At 36.6% G+C, this 19,603-nt stretch overlaps 2 protein-coding genes across 3 annotated transcripts in view; one reads left to right on the top strand and one right to left on the bottom strand.

The window, feature by feature from the left end:
* fstl1b (follistatin-like 1b) overlaps positions 1-8,048 on the bottom strand; it is a 38,041-nt gene extending 29,993 nt beyond the window's left edge. The window contains exons 1-2 of one of the 2 annotated variants that reach the window (XM_052565632.1): positions 7,832-8,048; positions 7,642-7,698 (exon numbers count right to left, since the gene is read on the bottom strand). In XM_052565632.1, the coding sequence (XP_052421592.1) occupies positions 7,642-7,698; positions 7,832-7,834 (60 nt within the window). In that variant the 5' untranslated portion in view covers positions 7,835-8,048. The remainder of the gene's footprint in view (positions 1-7,641; positions 7,699-7,831) is intronic. The other variant, XM_052565631.1, reaches the window with a different exon arrangement.
* Positions 8,049-14,290: 6,242 nt separating this feature from the next.
* On the top strand, positions 14,291-16,566 carry LOC127964344 (uncharacterized). Its single transcript, XM_052564518.1, has 5 exons — positions 14,291-14,880; positions 15,123-15,431; positions 15,570-15,705; positions 16,282-16,324; positions 16,420-16,566. The coding sequence occupies exons 1-5, from the start codon at positions 14,811-14,813 to the stop codon at positions 16,564-16,566; spliced, it is 705 nt and encodes a 234-aa protein (XP_052420478.1). The 5' UTR covers positions 14,291-14,810.
* Positions 16,567-19,603: the final 3,037 nt, after the last annotated feature.

Raw genomic sequence — 19,603 nt, 5'->3', positions numbered from 1 at the left:
TCAAAAGTTTACATTGACGTCAGTCAATATTAGGGTGTTATCGTGATCTTCACTTTAGAATACTGATCCAAATAATTAGTAATTCATTCTGAAGGATGTAGTAACACTTGAGTTATTACTATCCAATTCTTTACAAAACCCTAATTTCTAGAGAGTTGTCATTCACTTTAGAATACTTATCCAAATAATTATACTCATCCCTTCTGAAAGTATTTGTTTCTTGTTAGTTAACAATAGTTACTATAGTATTGCTCTTTTTTTCCTGTTTAGTTGTTCATTAATGATGGAACAGTATTCTAAAGTATTACCAGAGAAATTAACAGAGCAGGATCACACAGAACATTTCTTAAACATTCTCCCTCAGTGTTAAAGTAAATATTTTAGTTCAATATTTTAGTTTTAAGTATTTCTATATTCACAGTTCTCCGATGTTGGTTAATGATCTCATGACATGCAAGTAAATAAAATAAAAATAAAATAAAATATTATGTGCTTACTTTGATTATGGTTGTTTTATTTACTTTCATTTCACACTATGTTTGAATAAATTATTAGCGTTTCATCAACTCAACAACCCCCTGCAGTTCCTTCAGGAGACCCCAGGGTTTTAATATTTTAAGTAATTATATAAATATTGATATTTAAAATATTAATATAAAATGTTGGTTTAAAGTTGATGAAATAAGAGATGCTAAAAACTAAGCTAAAGCCTCTCAACAAAACTGCATGCAGAAACTTTCAGCTAAAATGTTCTCTGCCTCCTTTAAAGTTAAAGCAAAACTTTCAACAAATTCTCTATCTACACAGGACGATATATATATATATATATATATATATATATATATATATATATATATATATATATATATATATATATATATATATATATAAATATGCTATAAATTAATATATATATAAAATATGCTATAAAGTCTGATCAGTTTTTTATGTTTGTCTGTGTACACATGTTAATGGGGTCTTTGGCAGTATGACAAATGTGTTCAACTTTTAAAACCGTAAGATCACAGCATTCTGCTTCTCTCTGTCTAGCTGTTGAACAAAAGAACACCCCTGAGAAATGTAACAGGGTCTGGTGGACCCTAATTACACAGGGCTTCCTTGAGACCATCGTTTACACATCCCATTATCAACATGTAATTTTGTGGAGAACAACTACAAGCACCATAAAAAAATTATTTCGGTTATTACCCAGAAAATATTATTTTTATTACATCTTCCTTGACTCTCCTTGTCCCTGTTTCACCTCATGCACTAGTATCAGAACTAGCATAGCTAAATTTCTTGATCCCTTCTGTAATTTCCCTCATCACCTCATCCTTCCCACTGTCTGTTCCTCATTCTCATTACAAGGCTCTTTCAAGCTCTGCCAGCAGTGATGGCTATACAAAACAGCGCCATAAAACACCAGCACAAAGCCAGTGACAAGACACTGCTCGTTCATAGAGAGACATGGGGGAGGAAAACGGGTGAGAGAAAACAGATGGTAAACAATGCAAACTACAGAATGGTGATGAAGGAGATATGAAAGAAAAGAAAGAAAGAGAGAGAGAGAGGAATCAAGATAAGAGTGAAAGCACATCAAACGTGAGATTGAGATCGAAAAAAAAAGGAAAATAACAAAAAGGAGTGGATATGGATAGTGTTTTTTTTTTCAATGTTAATATGCAGCAGATGGTTTACAGTCAATATATTAGAACTCTCAAGAAACACTGAGCAACACAACAACCATAAGTTTGCATCAGCCCTGTTCTTCAAACAAAAGACTTTTGTGTCTGCACTAAAGTTCAGTTTTAGCATTCGGCTGTTTATGTCCATCAAAATCAACACATGGACTGGTCATACAGAACATACAGATTTTTTACATTCCTATTCTTCTTTTTGGTAATATACTGAAGACTGGACTCAGTGTGAAATGGAACTAACTATACTATACTTTTATTTGTAGCAAAAAATACTGTAGTATTCAGAGACTGAGATGAACAGATTAAAATATCTGCTCTTATTTAAGCTCTTTTCCCAGTGTCCCACTGGTGTAACCAGATGAGCAGTGTTTATATCCTCTTTATAGAAGACTGACCAGCTGTTTGTGGACATTAGACTCACACCCTGAGGGAGAGAGAATTTCTTCTGCCAGAGCCTCGTTGCAAGAGATTACTGAAAGCATTTTATTGAAGCTTATAAATACTGATTGTGCTGACAGGAAAAATGCTGTGTATCATTATATTGGGCCATGAAGACATCAAGTCCAAATCCAATGTGTGAGTAACATCCTGTTTACTAAAGGCTGGAATACACTACATGACTTCAAAACTGAACAGAAACACTAGGCATCATTAGTTTGTCGACTTGGCATCACACAACTAAGAATCAATCAACTTCAACTTCAAGACACATAGGTCCATAGAGACAACAACATACAGTATGTATGTATGTATATATATATATATATATATATATATATATATATATATATATATATATATATATATATATATATATATATATACATATATATATATATATATATATATATATTTATGTATATATGTGGAATAATTCAATACAAGACTTTAAAGTCACTCCGAACACAACAAACTCACACAGCTAACAATCTGAGTTCTAAAAAGCGTTCAAAATACAAAATATATTTGATATATGTGATATTTAATGAAATCTGTCAATTCAAACCTGCAGACTGGCTCTAACTTTCAGCAACTAGTGTCGACTCGTCCAGACAGTAAATTGGGGCAAGAAATCTGGGAAGTCATGTAGTGTAATAGCCTTCATCTGCTTTGCTCCCTATGGAAACCCAAAGTCATTTGTATGCATTTTGGTGGTTGGTGGAATTTTTTTTTTAGATATACCAAAAATGGTGAACTCCTATTACTTATGAATGGGAGAAAGTGTCACGCACTCTTCTCAATGAAAGAGCCCATCGCCAATTGATAAAGTCATCACATCACTGCAGCTGCCATTCGAAGCTCTACTGCTCTCCACCTTATTCTTAAATGTGTAAGTAAGCCATTTTCTGTAAATGTGCGAGACTTCTGGTTCATTAGCCGCTGTAGGGAAATAATGAGAAGAATAACAACGTGCAGTTAACAGTAAAACTGAAAAGTGTGTTCATAATTAAGATAATACATTAAAATAATATGGTAAGACACACCAATTTGCAATTTCAAGCATCAAAACAAGCTGTTTTGTACAGCTAAAAATAGCTGGAAGCAGATGAAACCAGAAGCCAGACCCACAAAAATAAGGTGGATAGAAAGAGTCAGTGTTCTAAGATGTGTGCTAGGACTGTGCATGTGCATTGGCTGATCTAGCCTGAAAAATAAGATTTTTTAGTTAGTTGTTGTTGCAGATTTCATTGGTGGGTTCAAATTTGAAATCAAATCGTAAGCTTTGTTAACAGTTTTAGAGAATTCCTAATGAATGCCTAAGTGCAGTTTGAACACAGTGGGCCCTATCATACACCTGGCACAATGCAGCACAAGTGCAGCAAAAGTGTTTTTGCTAGTTTCAGCCCGAAGCAGTTCTCATTTTCCCATCCTGCGCCATGTTGTTTAAATATCATATGCTTGGGAGATGAGAATCAGATTGGTTCATAGCAAAATTACGCCAAAAACACCCATTACTCATTAAGAGAATAGTGACAACCCGTTTAGACCATGCACCCAGGGTTGCGATTCTTTTTCCTGTTGTTAGATTAGCAATAGTGTATTCAGACACGCCAAGTGCACCTGCACCGTGCACTTGAGACCATGCGCTTAGATCTTTAAAATAGGGCCCAGTGTCCAAATTATTGTCCTAAAAAAAAAATGCATCCGTAGCAAGCATTTTGATAGGAATGAAAAAAAAAATGAAAAAGCATATAAAATTTCGGAATCAAGGAGCTGTGTGCAAGGACCTTTAAAGTACACTTCCTTGTCTACTGAGAAGCACGTATTGCTGTCATTGAGAATTGTTTGGTTATTGTCTAAATGGTTTAGAGTTTAGCTTGCTAGCTTTAACAGTTAGCCCCTGCTGGTAGATGTAAAAAGCTCTTTCTATTTTAACGGCCATTCAAAGTTAGTGTATTCCGCTAAATCAATTTTGGCTAGTAACATTTACATTGATTATAATGGCTACAAGGTCCATTGAGATGGAACGCTCACAGACTTACTGACCTCCTCGGTAATTTCTCAGCTCACGTGAATGTGTTCTGGATCATTAGACATGACGTTATGCTGCACTGGCAGCCTGTCTGCAACCAGTTTCCATATGAGGGGCCTTGCCTTCATACAAAAACACTAAGTCATGGACTGACTGGGCTGTGAGGCAGCTGGCTTTTCTGCCAGAACCACTAACATGCAATAGGAACAAATGCATTTACATTTCTTTCATTATAACGCCACAAAAAGACAAAGGCATTACATCGGGAAAAATCAAAGCAACATTTTCACTATGGTCTGATTTGTATTTTCCTTAAATACACCATTATTAGTTGGAATCACAGCAGCCTCTCATTAAAGCTTAGTTACTCTCTTAATAAAGCCCACTTATCTCCAGGAGACGGGCATTGTGACCCTGACAGTGTTCTCTTTCACTGCACCTCTCTTTTTCCTTACCTCACGCTCTCTTTCTCCCTCATTTTTTTTTCCCTCGGTAACTTCTATTTTTATCAGGGCTTGGAGCACAGTTGATTCACCTGCTGTAAGACAGCAGCGAAACACAGGTAGAAAGCAACTCAAAACTCTGCGAGCACTCTTTTTGATCGTAGGATGGGATTTAAGAAACTGCATTATCCTGCCTCTGCTATTACATTTAGTCATGTTAGAAAAAACCCAGTGCCATGAGAAGAGCTGAATTTCATTCTCCTCGGCAATTTGTGATAATGTGCTTGTTTGTGAGTGTGTGTGTGTGATAATGTTTCACATTCTGGACTGTCTTCTTCTATTTTCTTTGTATACTAATGCATGCTGTAAGCAACAAAGAGAGACTGATGGATAATACTGAGAGGCAAAGAAAAAAGCACTTTTAAATTTGTTGTTTTCTATTTTTTTTTTCTTTTATTGCATGTACCAGAGTTTTTCTTTTCAGAGTTTGATCCCTAGGCATGCTGATTTTTTTGCATTAAGTTCACACAAAAACTTTACTTCTCTCATCATGTACTTGACTTCACATTGCTCCAAACCTGTAAGACTTTCTTTCTGAGAAAGATTAAAGAGCTTTTAGAATGATGTCCTAGTGTTTTATTTTGTCCATACAATGAATGTTTGTTTACCAATTTTTTTTTTTTTTCAAGCATCTTATTTCATGTTCCACGTAAGGAAGAAAGTCAAACAGGTTTGGAACAACACAGGTGAGAAAAAAGATGACAGACCCCTTAATGGTTTAAAGTTTCTTGAAGACTACCAATAGTAAAACCTGCAATAAAGTGCAAAACAGTAACATTCTTAACTTAAAAAAACATTCCTTGGCAATAATGTGCACACCTTTCAGTTAAGACCTGCCGCAAACGATTGTTGAGCAATGATATTTGCATATGTATATTTTTGCTTAAAGTTTATGGTTTGAATTGGAGCTGGTTTGGTACTCTTTATAACTTCTCTTTAAATCCATATGGAAAAAAATCATAGTGAAAATACGTCTTTATATGTGCTCTACTGTATATTAAAATACAATCATGAACAATGAAGAATATACTGTTTCTTTGCCTTAGACTCCAGCCATACAGTGCACACAAATCCACTTGAACTTACAGTGAGCATACTCTACCAACCAACTACAAAATGATCCCAGCACAAATTGTATTGTAGGAGCAGGAAATTCAGTGTTTTAATTTGGGGTGACACTCCTTAAGAGCTTGTCTATGTAAGCAGCACATCATGCCTTTAGGGAACACAAGCTCTGACAGCTCCAAAGCCCCCTCTGAGTGAGATACAAGAAAGAGACAAACCACATCATGCGGGCTGCATGACACCCATTATGAGTTGCTGTTCTTTTAGCTTAAGTGTTTTCTTATCAGGCCTGTCAGCATGAAATCACTTACAGATAATTCTAGAGCAGAGTCCATATCATTTTGTGCATGTTGTAATACAGTAGCATGCTCTAACAACAACTACCCTTCATTTAAATAAAAAAATAATGCTTGCGAACATGTGATCTCATGTCATACATTTTTAAAAATCTAAAGCCACTTTGCTTTTTGTATAATTGTGCTTGTTTGAGAATCTGCAGATGTTTTACACAGAAAGTGCATTCTTGCTGCATCTGTCACTGACACAAGAGACAACTTTCACCAAAATCCATGTTGTTTCTTAAAATACATAAAAGTAGAAGGCATTCTCTTGCATTTAATGAAAAATGAATGCGTAGGTCATTTCCACAATACAGTGTAAGAATGCTTCCATTTATAAGTGTTGAGTTCCTCTTCTTGTGTGGCTTAAATGCAGCTCACCTGGCAGGTTGTTGAGCGAAAGAACACAATTAAATCAACACTAAAAAACACAACATATGGCCCCCATCAGCAGCTGCATCTGAGCATTGAAATCAGTGTAAACTCACTGGACAAACACCTCCTAACAGTTTGTTATTTGGTTGGTTTTAACAGCTGTCTGTTTACAGCTCTTTTGATTTTCAAATGCAAAGACCACCAACCTCTCACCACACACAGACTTCATTAACCACACAAACACAAGCCAGGTGATGTAAATGTGCGTTTTGTGACAGATGCATCTTGACAACTCAGCTGGTCCACCAGTCTTTATAAACTGGGTAAAACGGTTAGTATATTTTACAAGAAAATACAATTTCAAATACTGCTTTTCTACTGCAAAACTTCATGTTATTATTATTTTTTCCCAATATCCCATTTCTTTGTATTTGTGAAATTTACTAGTGATTTCTGAATGAAAAATGAAAAAACTTTTGTTTTTCAGGGCAAATGTGATTTTTTTTTAAGTGGTTTATTATTACGAAAAATTTCTATAATTTCTTGGAAATGTCCCAAAGTCTGGTTTCAGTGACTTTCAAACAATGTGGTAGCCTATGTACAATGTATTGTTTACCAATAGAAATGACCCAAATACAATCAAAGCAAAACTCTTCATTTTTATGTTTACCTATGGGTCTTATTTTTAGTTCCAGGGGTTTTGAATATTATACTGATATCTAGATGCCTGGATGCATTACATCCGTTTACTCATGACACTTCACATTAAATATATAAAATAAACATTTTGGCAATTAAGTAGGCAGTCAATTACACGACTGATCACGTGATGTCAACATGACGGCGCCCATGAATTGCGACCCGCTCCACGCAGAAAATGCTAAATTTCCCCCCTAGACGACTGATATCTGGAGTCATCTAATGTGACTGTATGTCATCAAAACTGCTTTTCGTTATGTGTAAAACTTTTCCAACGAGCAAAAAGCAGAAAACACTGAGTTCAGCTTTCAAATAAGCACCATTAGCAGCTTGCTTTGTTTGAAGTTACGAGTTGCCCGGACTCGTTTCTTTTACAGTTCATTAACTGCGAGTTGGATTCCATAAAATAATGTAACCCGGTTCCCCATAAACACTTTTTTTTACGAGCTCTTCTCCTCAATGAATGCAGGTTTGCTATAACTTACCTCGGCATGACAACAGACTACAGCCAGGAGGAAAAACACGGGGAAACAGCGAAACATCTGTAACGGGCGTTACGGGCGGAGAGAAGAGAGGAGAAGAAAACACATTACACACAGAGAAAGCGTTCCAGGCAGTACGACTTAAGTTGTTTAGACGCTGTAAAAGATTGCAAATAGTGTTAAGGTTTCTCACCATTTTTGTAAAAAGAGCCGATTGAGTGAGCTGGAGGAGGAAAGCGCTGCGTCTCGCTCCGCTGTGGATGTGAGGATCTGAGGATGTGAGGATCGCAGAAACCCGAGCCGCGCGCAGGAATCCGCTTCTGCCCCCTCCGTGACGTGACGTGGCCCGTGGAAAGCCGTGGAGCAGATCCAGATTAAGAGCACACACTCACATTCACACACTCCTCAGAGAGCGAGTGACCGACTCAAACTGCTGGAGGTTACAGAGTCCAGTCCAGCGTATACTGTGCATGATCATTAATCGCATGCTTGTGAGGATATTGTTTCAGAGCAAAGGTAGACAATTTGTAAGCTCAAATATAGACAAAACGTTTTTATTTATTAATTTGTTTATGTACTTTAAGTAATAAAGGTCACATTGTTTTATATATATATATATATATATATATATATATATATATATATATATATATATATATATATATATATGTATATACAAAATTTTCCCCATTAATTATACATTAATGCCTCACAGTTGTTGCATTATCTCCATTACAATGTTGCTAATAACAGAGCTTTATTAGACGTTGGAGAACCTGTTTACCAGGGAGATAGCAGTTTGAGATGAAATATGATGTGCAAAGAAAACAAAGAAAAAGTAAGGTAAATATCAGCTGTCGGGTTTCAGCTGAAAATTCGGTATTAAAGTTGCGGTTTGAACATTGATGGAGAGTTCCATCCAGTGTTGATTTTTATTATTATTATCTTCCCACCTTTTTGAAAAAAGGTCAACACCATTCTGAAAGTTTGTGGAATAAATTAAATTAATAATATTTCTAACAAAGGTAAAAATCTGACTGTATTATGGTAAATCAAAATTCTGTGATTATTTACTCACAATGGGCTTATCTTTCGTGGTGGCAGACAGCCCCTGCTATGCTAAGATAAAACCTTGCCAAACCGTCACTTTAGTATCCCATTCAATAAAATGTAAGCAGTGGTTTGTAGGTTTCTTTTCAGCAGCTGTGCTTCATGACGAGATGAAAGCCTGTGTACCATGAAATAATGGCAAGACAACAGCAGCTTCTTCTATTGACTTCTCCTCAGGCTACACACTCATGAACCAGCAGTGTAGTCTGATTCATAAACAAATGGCTCTTATGAACTAGTTCTTTTTATTGTATCAAAACATACAGAACCAGTGTAGTTTACTACTATTGTAGCATCATAAATAAACTACTAAAAGAAAAAAACTACTGAACAAATTACTATTTCGGCTAATTCAGAGGTCATCGTATAAATCATATCTCAGCTGGACAGGCGTGTATGTGACTTCAGTCAAATAAATGTTATTATTTTTATAATGCTGCTCTTTTTTTTTTTTTTACCTTTATAACATATCAACTATGGCACAAAATAACAAAATACAATTTGTCATTTAATTTAATTATTTATTTTTGTATTATTATTCTATATACAGATAATTATTTTGTTGTCCATCTGAGGAAATGCAAATGTTTTGCATATCCATGGACTTTAATGTGTATGTCAGGCCCTAAATGAATAAACTGTGCTTGAATGCTTGATTCATTGTTGCAACCTCTCATAGTCTTTATGCCAGAATATGTTGACATGCTTTAATGTTCAATAAACACATTATTTTTAACAATGCCCCGTATATATGCCACATGTCTCTCAAATACTAGTTTTCTACGAAATCTATCCTTCAGGCAAGCGCAGTCTGCTCTGATTGGCCAACAGACCCAGTGCATTGTGATTGGCCGAATACCGCAAGCACTGGTTGGAAATGTAACGCCCCTTTCCATAATCACGAGCTTCATCTTTCAAAATAAATGTAAAAACAGTTAATAATGTCCTTAGTTTTACCATCAGTTAAAGCCTGAAAGAGGAGCTATTTTTTGAACCATTTTTTGGTGGGGGGTGGCAAAGTCTTGATAAATACAAGTTGATAAATAATATCTCTTTGGGTTTGAGACTTTACTCTTTGCAACTTTCCAGATCTTCTTCATGGACCAACAGCTTGTAACACTCCAAAGAGAAAGGAAAGGTTTAAATTGCATCATATGACCCCTTTAAGATTTGAAATCTGCCCCCTTCGTGTTGTTCTAAAGATGAGATTTTTAGGGAGTAGAAGACTCTCAGCAAATAAATCAGACTGTGTCGATGATGACAGAATTTTCATTTTGGGTGAACTATCACTTCAGCCGAACAATTCATTAGCTGCTTCTCATAGCAACAAGTCTCTATTGTGGTTGGTCTAGATGAAATGCAGAATTTCGATGAGATGTTTTGCCAAATGACTGATCAAATTGAAATAATATCCATGGCAATTCCTCAAAGGGCCCTCTTCTTTTTAAAAAGAGAAAATGAGCTTTGATGAATAAAAAATGGTGGAGGTATGGTGGTATGGTGGAGTTGTATCAATGTATATGCTAATTTGACAATGGATTTCTACTGCAATAAAAGTGTGAAACAGAATTGCACACTGAAATAACGGCAAAATACTTTGCTTTCGAGTGAGTGTTCAAGTACATTCGTTGAGCCACATATAGATCTGTTTTTGTGAGACTTGCCAATCACAAGAGCAAATAGAGGCTTACCTAACACAATCTTTGTCCTCCTAATGTCTTTCAGCCTAGAGTGCTTGGTAATCAGAAGAGCACATAATTGCCTCTCCACAGCTACTTTTCATCAATGTTTATCTAACAGTGTCTGCATAAATTCACTTCATGAATGAATAACCTGTCACAAATGCATCTGCTATTCAATCTCCTGTTCTACACCTTTAACAATGGCCAGTCGGATATTCAGAAGCAAGGTCAGTGATGATGAAGCCTTTGTTTTTCCTCCTGTATAATCCATTCATGCAACCACCATCACATCAGACCAGCTGGTAAAACACATGTTGGTTTGAAAAGTATAGGTATGCCCATGAAGAGTGTGGCAATTCACAGTAAAATAATTACAGAATATTTTTTTTTATTACACGTTTTTATATTCACTGTAGTACAAAGGGTTCATGTATTATAGTTAGCCAGATGGCTTTATTGCCACTAATTCAATGAACTGTGCAACAGCAGTGGCTCCAGAAACATTAAGAGATCAAACACAGCTTACAATCAAAACTGTTCTAAAAATATATGTGGGTGGATTTTAATAAGTGGAAAACGGGATGGAGTTTTTCACTGATGGAAGCATTAATATTATAGACTTTACCAGAAGCAGTAATTTAAGGTTAAAACACTGTAATGAGGAATTTCTTTGTACTACTTCACAAAATGCTAATCGATGGACTGGATTGGTGTGCATTACTTTTGATGCTTTTATCAACTGTTTAGACTCTACTTCTGATGGCACCCATTAAATGCAAACGATCAATTTGTGACCAAGTGGTGCAATACCAAGTTTCTCCAAATCTGTGCATATCCAGAAAAAAATATATAATTTTGGATTTTCAGCAAATGTTCGTTTTTGGGTGAAATATTTCTTTAAAACAGAAAATCCTTCTTTGTTCTATTTAAAATCAATTTGACAGATGTGGTTTCTTGATTGTGTGATCCATCAGCTTTGATTGGCCCAAAGCCTCTGTGCTGTACCTAGATGATGTATGGACAAAAAAATACTTTATTTCTAATCTATATATTATGCATGTCTGCAAATCCATGTCAGAGGACAATGAATCACTGTCAATCAAGTACTTCGAATGAAAGTTTTAGACTTATTCATCAGCAATGATATGACATTAATTATGGGATGATTTTGACAGTAATAAGTCACAGTCTCACAATATAAGAGTGAAAACTTTCCTGTCTGTCAAAGTAAGACAAGTTCCCTCCCATCACAGAGAATGCTGTCAGAATCATATAAGCCAGATGTCCGACACAGCCGATCAGACTCATACAGCACATGAAGAGTGTTTCACGATACACTACAATAGATTCTTCATCCCTGTCATGAGTCTGTTATACTGAATCTATACCATAATCCTTCAACATCTCCTCAACATAGATATTCTTCTCCACATAAAATATATTTACCACATCATTGCAGCAAACTGAAAACAGTCTCTGTGCAGTGGATTAATTAACAGATAAATGCAATTTTATAAAGTAAAGGAAAGCATACCAGGATCAAGACAAACAAAGGTAGTGTGACATTTGTGCAGTTTTCACTATGAAAATTACTTCAGAAGAAGCTTTTCAGAAAAAATAAACTAATCAACAGCAGAATGCATGCTTTACCATTTAATATCTTTATGTAAAATCTTGTAGTCTGTGCAATCAGCAGAGACTGAGAATGTGGAATTCTCTCACAGAGATGCAACACCTCCTCTTTGTGGTTGAAGTGTGAAGTGCTCTTTTATTAGTTAATTATGATTTAGCGTGCTTTCTAGTCTCAATAACGGGAGTTTAATGGCTGCTTGACAAATAAATAATTAAATAATAAAGTAAATAAGTAGACATAGAATGGCTGTATAATTTTTAAAGTGCGATGAGTTTCAGAATGCAAAATATTTTAGTTCATTTGTAGTGAATGTGCTTCAATTTATATATTTTTCATGCTTTACTTCCAAAACATTTGGATCCTGCACAAAAGAAGGGATCCTTTTATTTATTTATTTAGATAATTATTATTATTTAACTTCTGATTTAATGTTAGATGGGTAATAATGCAGCTATTTGCATATTTACCTCAAGTCACAAAACATAAGCTCATAAGCAGTAACTGATTAGTGTGGTTCATGTAACCTTCAATGGTTTATTGCTTCAAAAATGGTACAATAATTGGAACAAAATATATTTTACCAGCAAATGTGTTTGAAACAGAAAGAATAAGAAAACCCTCTGCTTTAACCTCTTCCTCGTTCAGTACATCTACAACCCGTTAGGATACCAAGCAGACAGTTAAACAGTATTATACAGAATATATTTATTTCTCTTAGTCATAGCTCTGCATGGCCATTCTTGTATATGTGTGCATAGATAATAGACACTAAGATAAATGTCAGTGATAAAAAAAAGGGCAAGGGACAGTTTTAGTTATTCAATTTGATATCAAATTATTTTATAGTTGTGTCATTTTCTTTCTGTGCTTGTGCACTTGTTTTGTTGTGGACTTTTAGTTTGTAGTTTTAGCTGGTCCTCGTCATTAGACTCGGTTGTTTGTGTCTAGTTCATCTGGTTTACACATAGACAGTAAAAGAAATGGACACAGCGACCCCATTGGAACTCAATTGAGACAAATGAAGCCCAGTTTTAGCGTTTTTTAGCACTTCCGTTTCTGACGCGCAGACTCAAACGAAGCTTGACGACGTCAGCAATCTGTCTGACAGATGTAAATCTTCTAGTAGCTGTGCGTGCAAACTGCCATCGTTAATCTTGCAGAGACGGCGAGCTTGAGCGGGGAGTTCTTTGTCGTGAGTGAGCAGGAGTAAGTATTCTGATTAATTATTTTGTATAGTATTTTAAAATGTAACGCCAGTACGCCATATTAAGTTAATTGCCTGCGAGCTTCTTCTCCTGTCTGTACGGTAATGCGACAGAGAGCCGAGTGGTTATGACGCAATCGTTAGCCTATTTTTTACAAAAACTGTTTATACGGGGCCATAATGTAACATAGAAGGTAATGGAGCCCTTTATACATTGTCGTGTATCTTTAGAAATAAATAATGGACAAACAGAGTCTTTAAACGCCTCAGATGTAAAGTTATTCGCTGTCAAAGTGACGCCAAAATGAATGGGAGTCAATGGGAATGCTAACGCAAGTGAAGTTCTGCTAAAAGATGGCAGCCCCCATCCGACTTCAACTTCCGGTCGAGTTCCTTGCCCCTTGGGTTTACACCTAAACCCTTGTGTTTCCTGGTGCCCTCATTTCATAGTCGTCTTGTCGGGGCTCAATTCTGTTAATTATATTTGTGGATTCCTGGTTGTCTTGTGTTTTTGTTTCAGTGTTTGTTTCAGATTCATCTCTGAATCTGTTTATGCAACAATTTGTTATCATTTAAAAATGTGCTTTTGTCAGTGTTGTGTATGTTTCTTCTGAATGTGACTTCATAAACTGACTGTAAACCAGTCAAAATATTTTCAGTTTAGAGGAATGCTCATGGATTGAGCAGCATTGAATCTCATAGCAATATTTTTAGAACTGATTTTTAAAAATCACACAAAATAAGGGATTTTTCTATCTGAACGTTTGAAAATGTTGGTGAAATGGTTAATGACATTTCAAAGATGTCTGAGATGACTGGCTATTGAGCTAAAGCCGCAGAGGTTTTTCAGGTAAAGAGCAGCAATCATGCAAGAAGATACAGCGTTTGCACTGCCAAATTCCTGTATTGCACATTTGTAAGGCAAATGTATTTGCAACTTGATGGGTTCTAGGCCAGATCAGAAATATGACAACAAACATAAAATTATTATGTTTCCAGGCGAGGAACATTTTTAGAGCAAACTAGACCAAACAATTTGAGAACCAAGCAATTTGAGAGCAAACTAGACCAAACAATCATTACACTGGAGAAATACCCAAGAGAAATCAACTTAAGTACAAGCCAGAGAATAAATAAAAACAGCAGAGAGAAAAAAAGAAGGAGAGATTATTTTAGTAAACACAAAGCGGAATATGAACAAGTGTGTGCTCCTTGACATAAACACAGTGACAGGATGTGACAGTTGTGCAGTGGAAAATGAGCTCTGTGGTTTCACTGGTCACTGCAAATAAACTGCATATATTTATGTGAACATTTGACTAATGCAAACTATTACCTGTGTAACCGATCATGTGTGATTTATTTTCAATAATCTTCTACTGTACAAAAAGTTATTAAGGATATTTGCATCTGCTGTTTTAAGCATTGCCCTTTGTCTTCACTTCTTCATTTACTGCTTCAGTCTCTCAAGCACGTGTGTAAAATCCTGAGAGGACTGTAAGACAGTAAGTTTACACTCATTAAACTGACTGAATGTCCTGCTATGGCAAATTTTCAAACCAGTATTCTTCGTCTGGATATCTGCGTCGTCATTATTCTTCTGATTCATGCAGGTAACGCTCATTTATTTTTATTTTTTTTGACTTTTCAAAGCTTCAAAGATGATTGCATTCAAATTCATTCCCATCACATTAAAAGCTACCACAAGAACAATATGTTTTGTGTCTCATGAGATTTTGCAAGTTTGCTTTTTTTTTCCAACTACATGATGACAGTGAAAATATTTTCACTAATTTATTGACTAATGAAGTTACTGTAAACCAGCATTTTGTGTGATTTTCTGTCTGTTCATCAGATTATTCCAGATCTAATCGAGAGCAAAAGATACGGCAGCACATCTACAAAACAGTGTATGTGGGGGAAACAGTTGCACTTAACTGCAACAAAACCCAATATGATGACGATTTAATATGGAAAATGAACAACTCCGTTATTTTTAGTCAAGACTCTAACAGTAACAGAACAATGAGAAACTTGAGCTCAAACAGGATTCACATCGACACTGCAGATCCAAGAGAATTAACAATAGATCAAATACAAGCGTCTGATGCAGGAAACTACAGCTGTTACCCAGCAGCAATAAGATGGACATTAACAGTAACAGGTTATCACATATTTGGAATATCTCATATTTAATTTATCGATTATATTTTCTGTAAAAGAGTTCACTCCAGCAAGTATAAGTTTGTAACTATAGTGACTTAGTGCTGGTTGACAGATCTCATAATGTTTCACTCTTCAGAAAACCAGATCAGACCAGAATCACCCAAACAAATGCGGCCGTACATCTTCATCATCATCGTCATCATCATCCTGATCTCATGTTGTGGAGTTATTATGATCTGTCTGATCATCAGCATCAGCATCTGCATCCACAGGTAAGAGATACTGATTTTTAATTAATATGTCTCAACCTCAAAGACTGACATGCTGTTCCAGCTCCAGCTCGTGTTATAGAGTGATTAACAGTTTATTTCATACCTGTTTCGTTTTTTCTACTTTTCGAATTATGTGCTACGTTTCAAATGTATATTTGTAGGTCGAGTTCAAACAGCCAGCTTTGATGGCAAATATTATTTTAATTTTCTCTGCCTACCATTGCTCAAAAACAGCTCTTCACTTTGGATTACAGTTTGTGTGAATAACATCTATACTATTTGTACTTACTGTAAGCAAGATCTTAGTGCTATCAGTTAATGTAAATTGTATCAATTGTTTTAAAAAATGTAAATACAGTGCCTGCCATACTTCTATGCACAGCATTATGGGCATGGGCCGATACTTTTATATATAGACTCTTGTCCAGGACCCAAACTTTCAATTTTAAAAGAACAAAAATAAATAATTAATTATTTCAAAGATACCTTTTTTTCTTTTTTTGATTTTAGATTTGTAAAATATTTCTTATGAATTGAGCTGTATTCTGTTCTTCTCCAAATGTTTAATTGTAACAGGAAATTGCTTCAGAAGATGAACTCTAGTTCAGAAAAGCAGGATGTAAGTATGTTTACCACAGTGCTGGTTATTACTGAGCACATATATCTGCTCTAGATTTATATTATTGTCTTTGTATTTGAACATGATCTGTACAGGCGATGATCTCTGACTGTGACAAACACACAGTAACAGCCTGCGTAAGTCAGCTGAGCTCGACACACAACTACACTCCTCCATCATGTTACACATCGTTTCTGTTAACAGGCCTCAAACAGCAACTGCTGCAAAACATAACATGCTAAAGTTGTAAGAATATCTTCTTTACAACTGATTAATTTAGAAAAATATTTTGTATTAATCAATTGTATAATCACTTATAAAATTATATTTGAACAAAAGCTGGAAGGCTTGTTGTTTGTGTTTCATTGTTTTATCTTTGTCTTCATCAGGTCTACAGTCTTCATAAAGTGTAATGAACGTGATCTTTTCTTCTCAAGACAGCAGTCTTTGTCTGACACTCATCATCTCAATACAGAAAGAAGATTGTCAGTCATTTCGTTGGGTTCTAGAGAATGAGACCATCATAAGAAAAAAAGTACAAACAATCAATGTGTATTTGCCTCTAAAATGCTTATTAATTTATCTAGAAATAAATGTAATTTTCATACAGAAAAATTAGTTTTAGTTTTGATACGCCCTAATTCGATTTATCATTTTCAATATAAATTGTGTGTTGTGGTGAAAATAATGCAGAAAAGATCCATCAGGGTAAACAGTGATTGAAAGGTGATTTGCTGCAATAACATTTTTATCAAATGTCATCACAGAAATAATATTGGACTATTACTTTTGACAAATTGCTGTTGTATAGCCTAACAGTATAGTCAGAACCGACTTCAGAAGTCATTGAGTTCTTACTGCAGAAAAACACAAGAGTTATAACAAACACTGAGCTGCAGTAATGCATAACTACTAACAGTAAAGCTGAACGAGAGCCTTTATTAAAAACAAGCTGTCCAAAACAAATGGGAATGAAGAAACATTTAAGATATTCCATCTTCCTCATGAACACACAGTTGTCTTGAGTAACCTAAACAATACAGACAAACAAAAACTCTATTTAATTTTATTAGTTTAATTAAAACATGAAGGTTCCAATAGCAGGGAAATCCCTATAATACACCAAATACTTGCAAACTACAGGTCAATGAGCATGAATAATACCATCAGTTATTTATAATGTTAAACCACAGCTGTGCACTATAATAATAATAATAATAATAATAATAATAATAAATTAATTTCACAATCAAATATTCAGCTATGCTATCATAGATTAAGCACTATCACATAAGCAAGAGAAAATTTGTCAAAAGTTTTAAATATCAGGTATAAGACTTTATTTAATCTCAAATAAAAATACTGATCAATGTACACATACAAAGGCAATGTCAAATGTAGCTACAAACCTGAGAAATCACGCCACTGATCCTGTGATGAGCGAGGTTTGAGGTTTTGATGTGGTGTAAAAATGTAATGATTTGTAATAAAAGAGAGGTTAATCAGAGAGTTGAGAATGGGAAATGATGAACGTCCTCTCAATCAATATTCATGTATTTCTAACAATTTTGCATATGCTCAGTAAATTCGAATACTGTTTACCCATTTTCAGGGATTCAAGTGGCAGAGTGTCATAGAGTTTGTAAATGTGCTTCATTTTCTTTATACATTTCACTGTAGCACCATGAATAGAGTGAATGGTGTTGTGTCACGGGGTGACGAAAGGAAAGCGGAACTAAGTCCCGCCGGAATTTTGTGTTACACCGGTCCACTTCCGGGTTGCGCCCGATGTCGCAATAACAACGCTAATGACAGATTGACATCTGGTGTGGGGAGTTTGATGTGGCGATCTGTGAGAGGATTATGGAGGCGGAGTAACCACATAAAAACAGAAGTGCAGAGACCAAGAGAGGGTTGGTGGATTCTATTTGGTCGTTCGTTCTCCCGGCTATTCTTCCTGGTTGGCTTGCCCCCGTGTGTGGTTCTTCTCTTTGAACGTGTTCCCCTAGGAGAGGTGGATTCCTGGGACGTTTGGGCTGGCGTGTGGAGGTATTTGAAGACTATTGTGGGGTTTCGGTTATCTGACTGTGCAACAGATATATCAGCGATCGAGTGGAGATACTCAGGACAGAAAGAGTGTGAGTTCTGGAAAGCAAGTGAAGACCAGGCCGCGCCATCACTATCGGAGGGAAGTTAAGAGACCTGATCTGGGATTTCGATCAATTGTATACATCTGGACTGGGACTGATAACGTTGTGAAGTGGACGGAGTCATCGTTGGGTGAGTGCTGGCTCTATTTGCACTAAGAGTGGGTGTGCCGTGTCTGAAGTGGTGTGTTTGCACAATAAATCGTTTGGAGTGAAGTTACAGAGTGTGGGGAAGATATATAGAGTTAATGCCGGACGCTCACCACCCCGAGGGCCCACCACCGTCACCGTAATCCACACCCAGGCACTCAACTGAAGCATCTCCCAGCCGTAAGCCCCACTACTTATCCAAGAACACATACTTACGGTTGATTACTTACTCTGCTGTGCAGATCGCAGGATCCTTTGAGCCGAACGCCGCATGTGATGTCCCTATGAAAAGAGGTGGACACACGAATTATTCCTTTCCCGGTCTTAACCGAAGCATCTCCCAGCCGTAAGCCCCATTACTTACTCAAGGACACATACTTACTGTTGGTTACTTACCCCGCTGTGCAGATCACAGGATTCTCTGGGCCGAATGTTGCATGTGATGTCCCTGTAAAAGGAGGTGGACACGAGAATTATTCCTTTTCCCGGTCTCGACCGAAACATCCACAAGCTCTACTTACCCGGATACCCCCTCTCACTCCGGGACGGGTGACAGACTACCCTGGCTCTTGCTGGCCCCGTACAGGCACAAACTGCCGACGACTCCACGCCTTCCCGGCGTCCGAGGTCTGGCTCCGTTCTGGTCGGGAGACACGGAAGGAACACTGAACTTTTAAATTGCTTTTAATCAAATAAAACCTTGTTCATTTTTTATACTCTCGTCCGTCTGGTTCTTTTGGTACGCTCCCCGAGGTGATCCTGGGTTTCAGGGGTGGGTGCAGTCCAGCTTGGCCCCCCGACCTGTGACAGATTTGGCGTAGTCGGCAGGGTTCCACCTCGGGTTGAGCGACCAGGGGTTCTCAGATGGCCGACGACGAGGCACTGGGGGCCCCACCCCGAGTCATGCCAGTGTTCATGGGAAACCCCTGGGTCCAGAAATATGGAGGAGATGAGTCAGAGGTACGCCTCTCCGAATGGCGGG

The sequence above is a fragment of the Carassius gibelio genome, chromosome B9 (assembly GCF_023724105.1).
Source record: "Carassius gibelio isolate Cgi1373 ecotype wild population from Czech Republic chromosome B9, carGib1.2-hapl.c, whole genome shotgun sequence".
NCBI classification, from domain to species: domain Eukaryota; kingdom Metazoa; phylum Chordata; class Actinopteri; order Cypriniformes; family Cyprinidae; genus Carassius; species Carassius gibelio.
The sequence above is the reverse complement of the archived record's forward strand: the minus strand, read 5'-3'. Positions and strand labels throughout refer to the sequence as shown.

Bases quoted from the DNA above. Each gene is read 5' to 3' on its own strand.
- LOC127964344 (XM_052564518.1), top strand. From the start codon at position 14,811: ATGGCAAATTTTCAAACCAGTATTCTTCGTCTGGATATCTGCGTCGTC. The intron at 14,881-15,122 runs GTAACGCTCATT...TCTGTTCATCAG, and splicing joins TATTCTTCTGATTCATGCAG to ATTATTCCAGATCTAATCGA. The intron at 15,706-16,281 runs GTAAGAGATACT...TAATTGTAACAG, and splicing joins ATCAGCATCTGCATCCACAG to GAAATTGCTTCAGAAGATGA.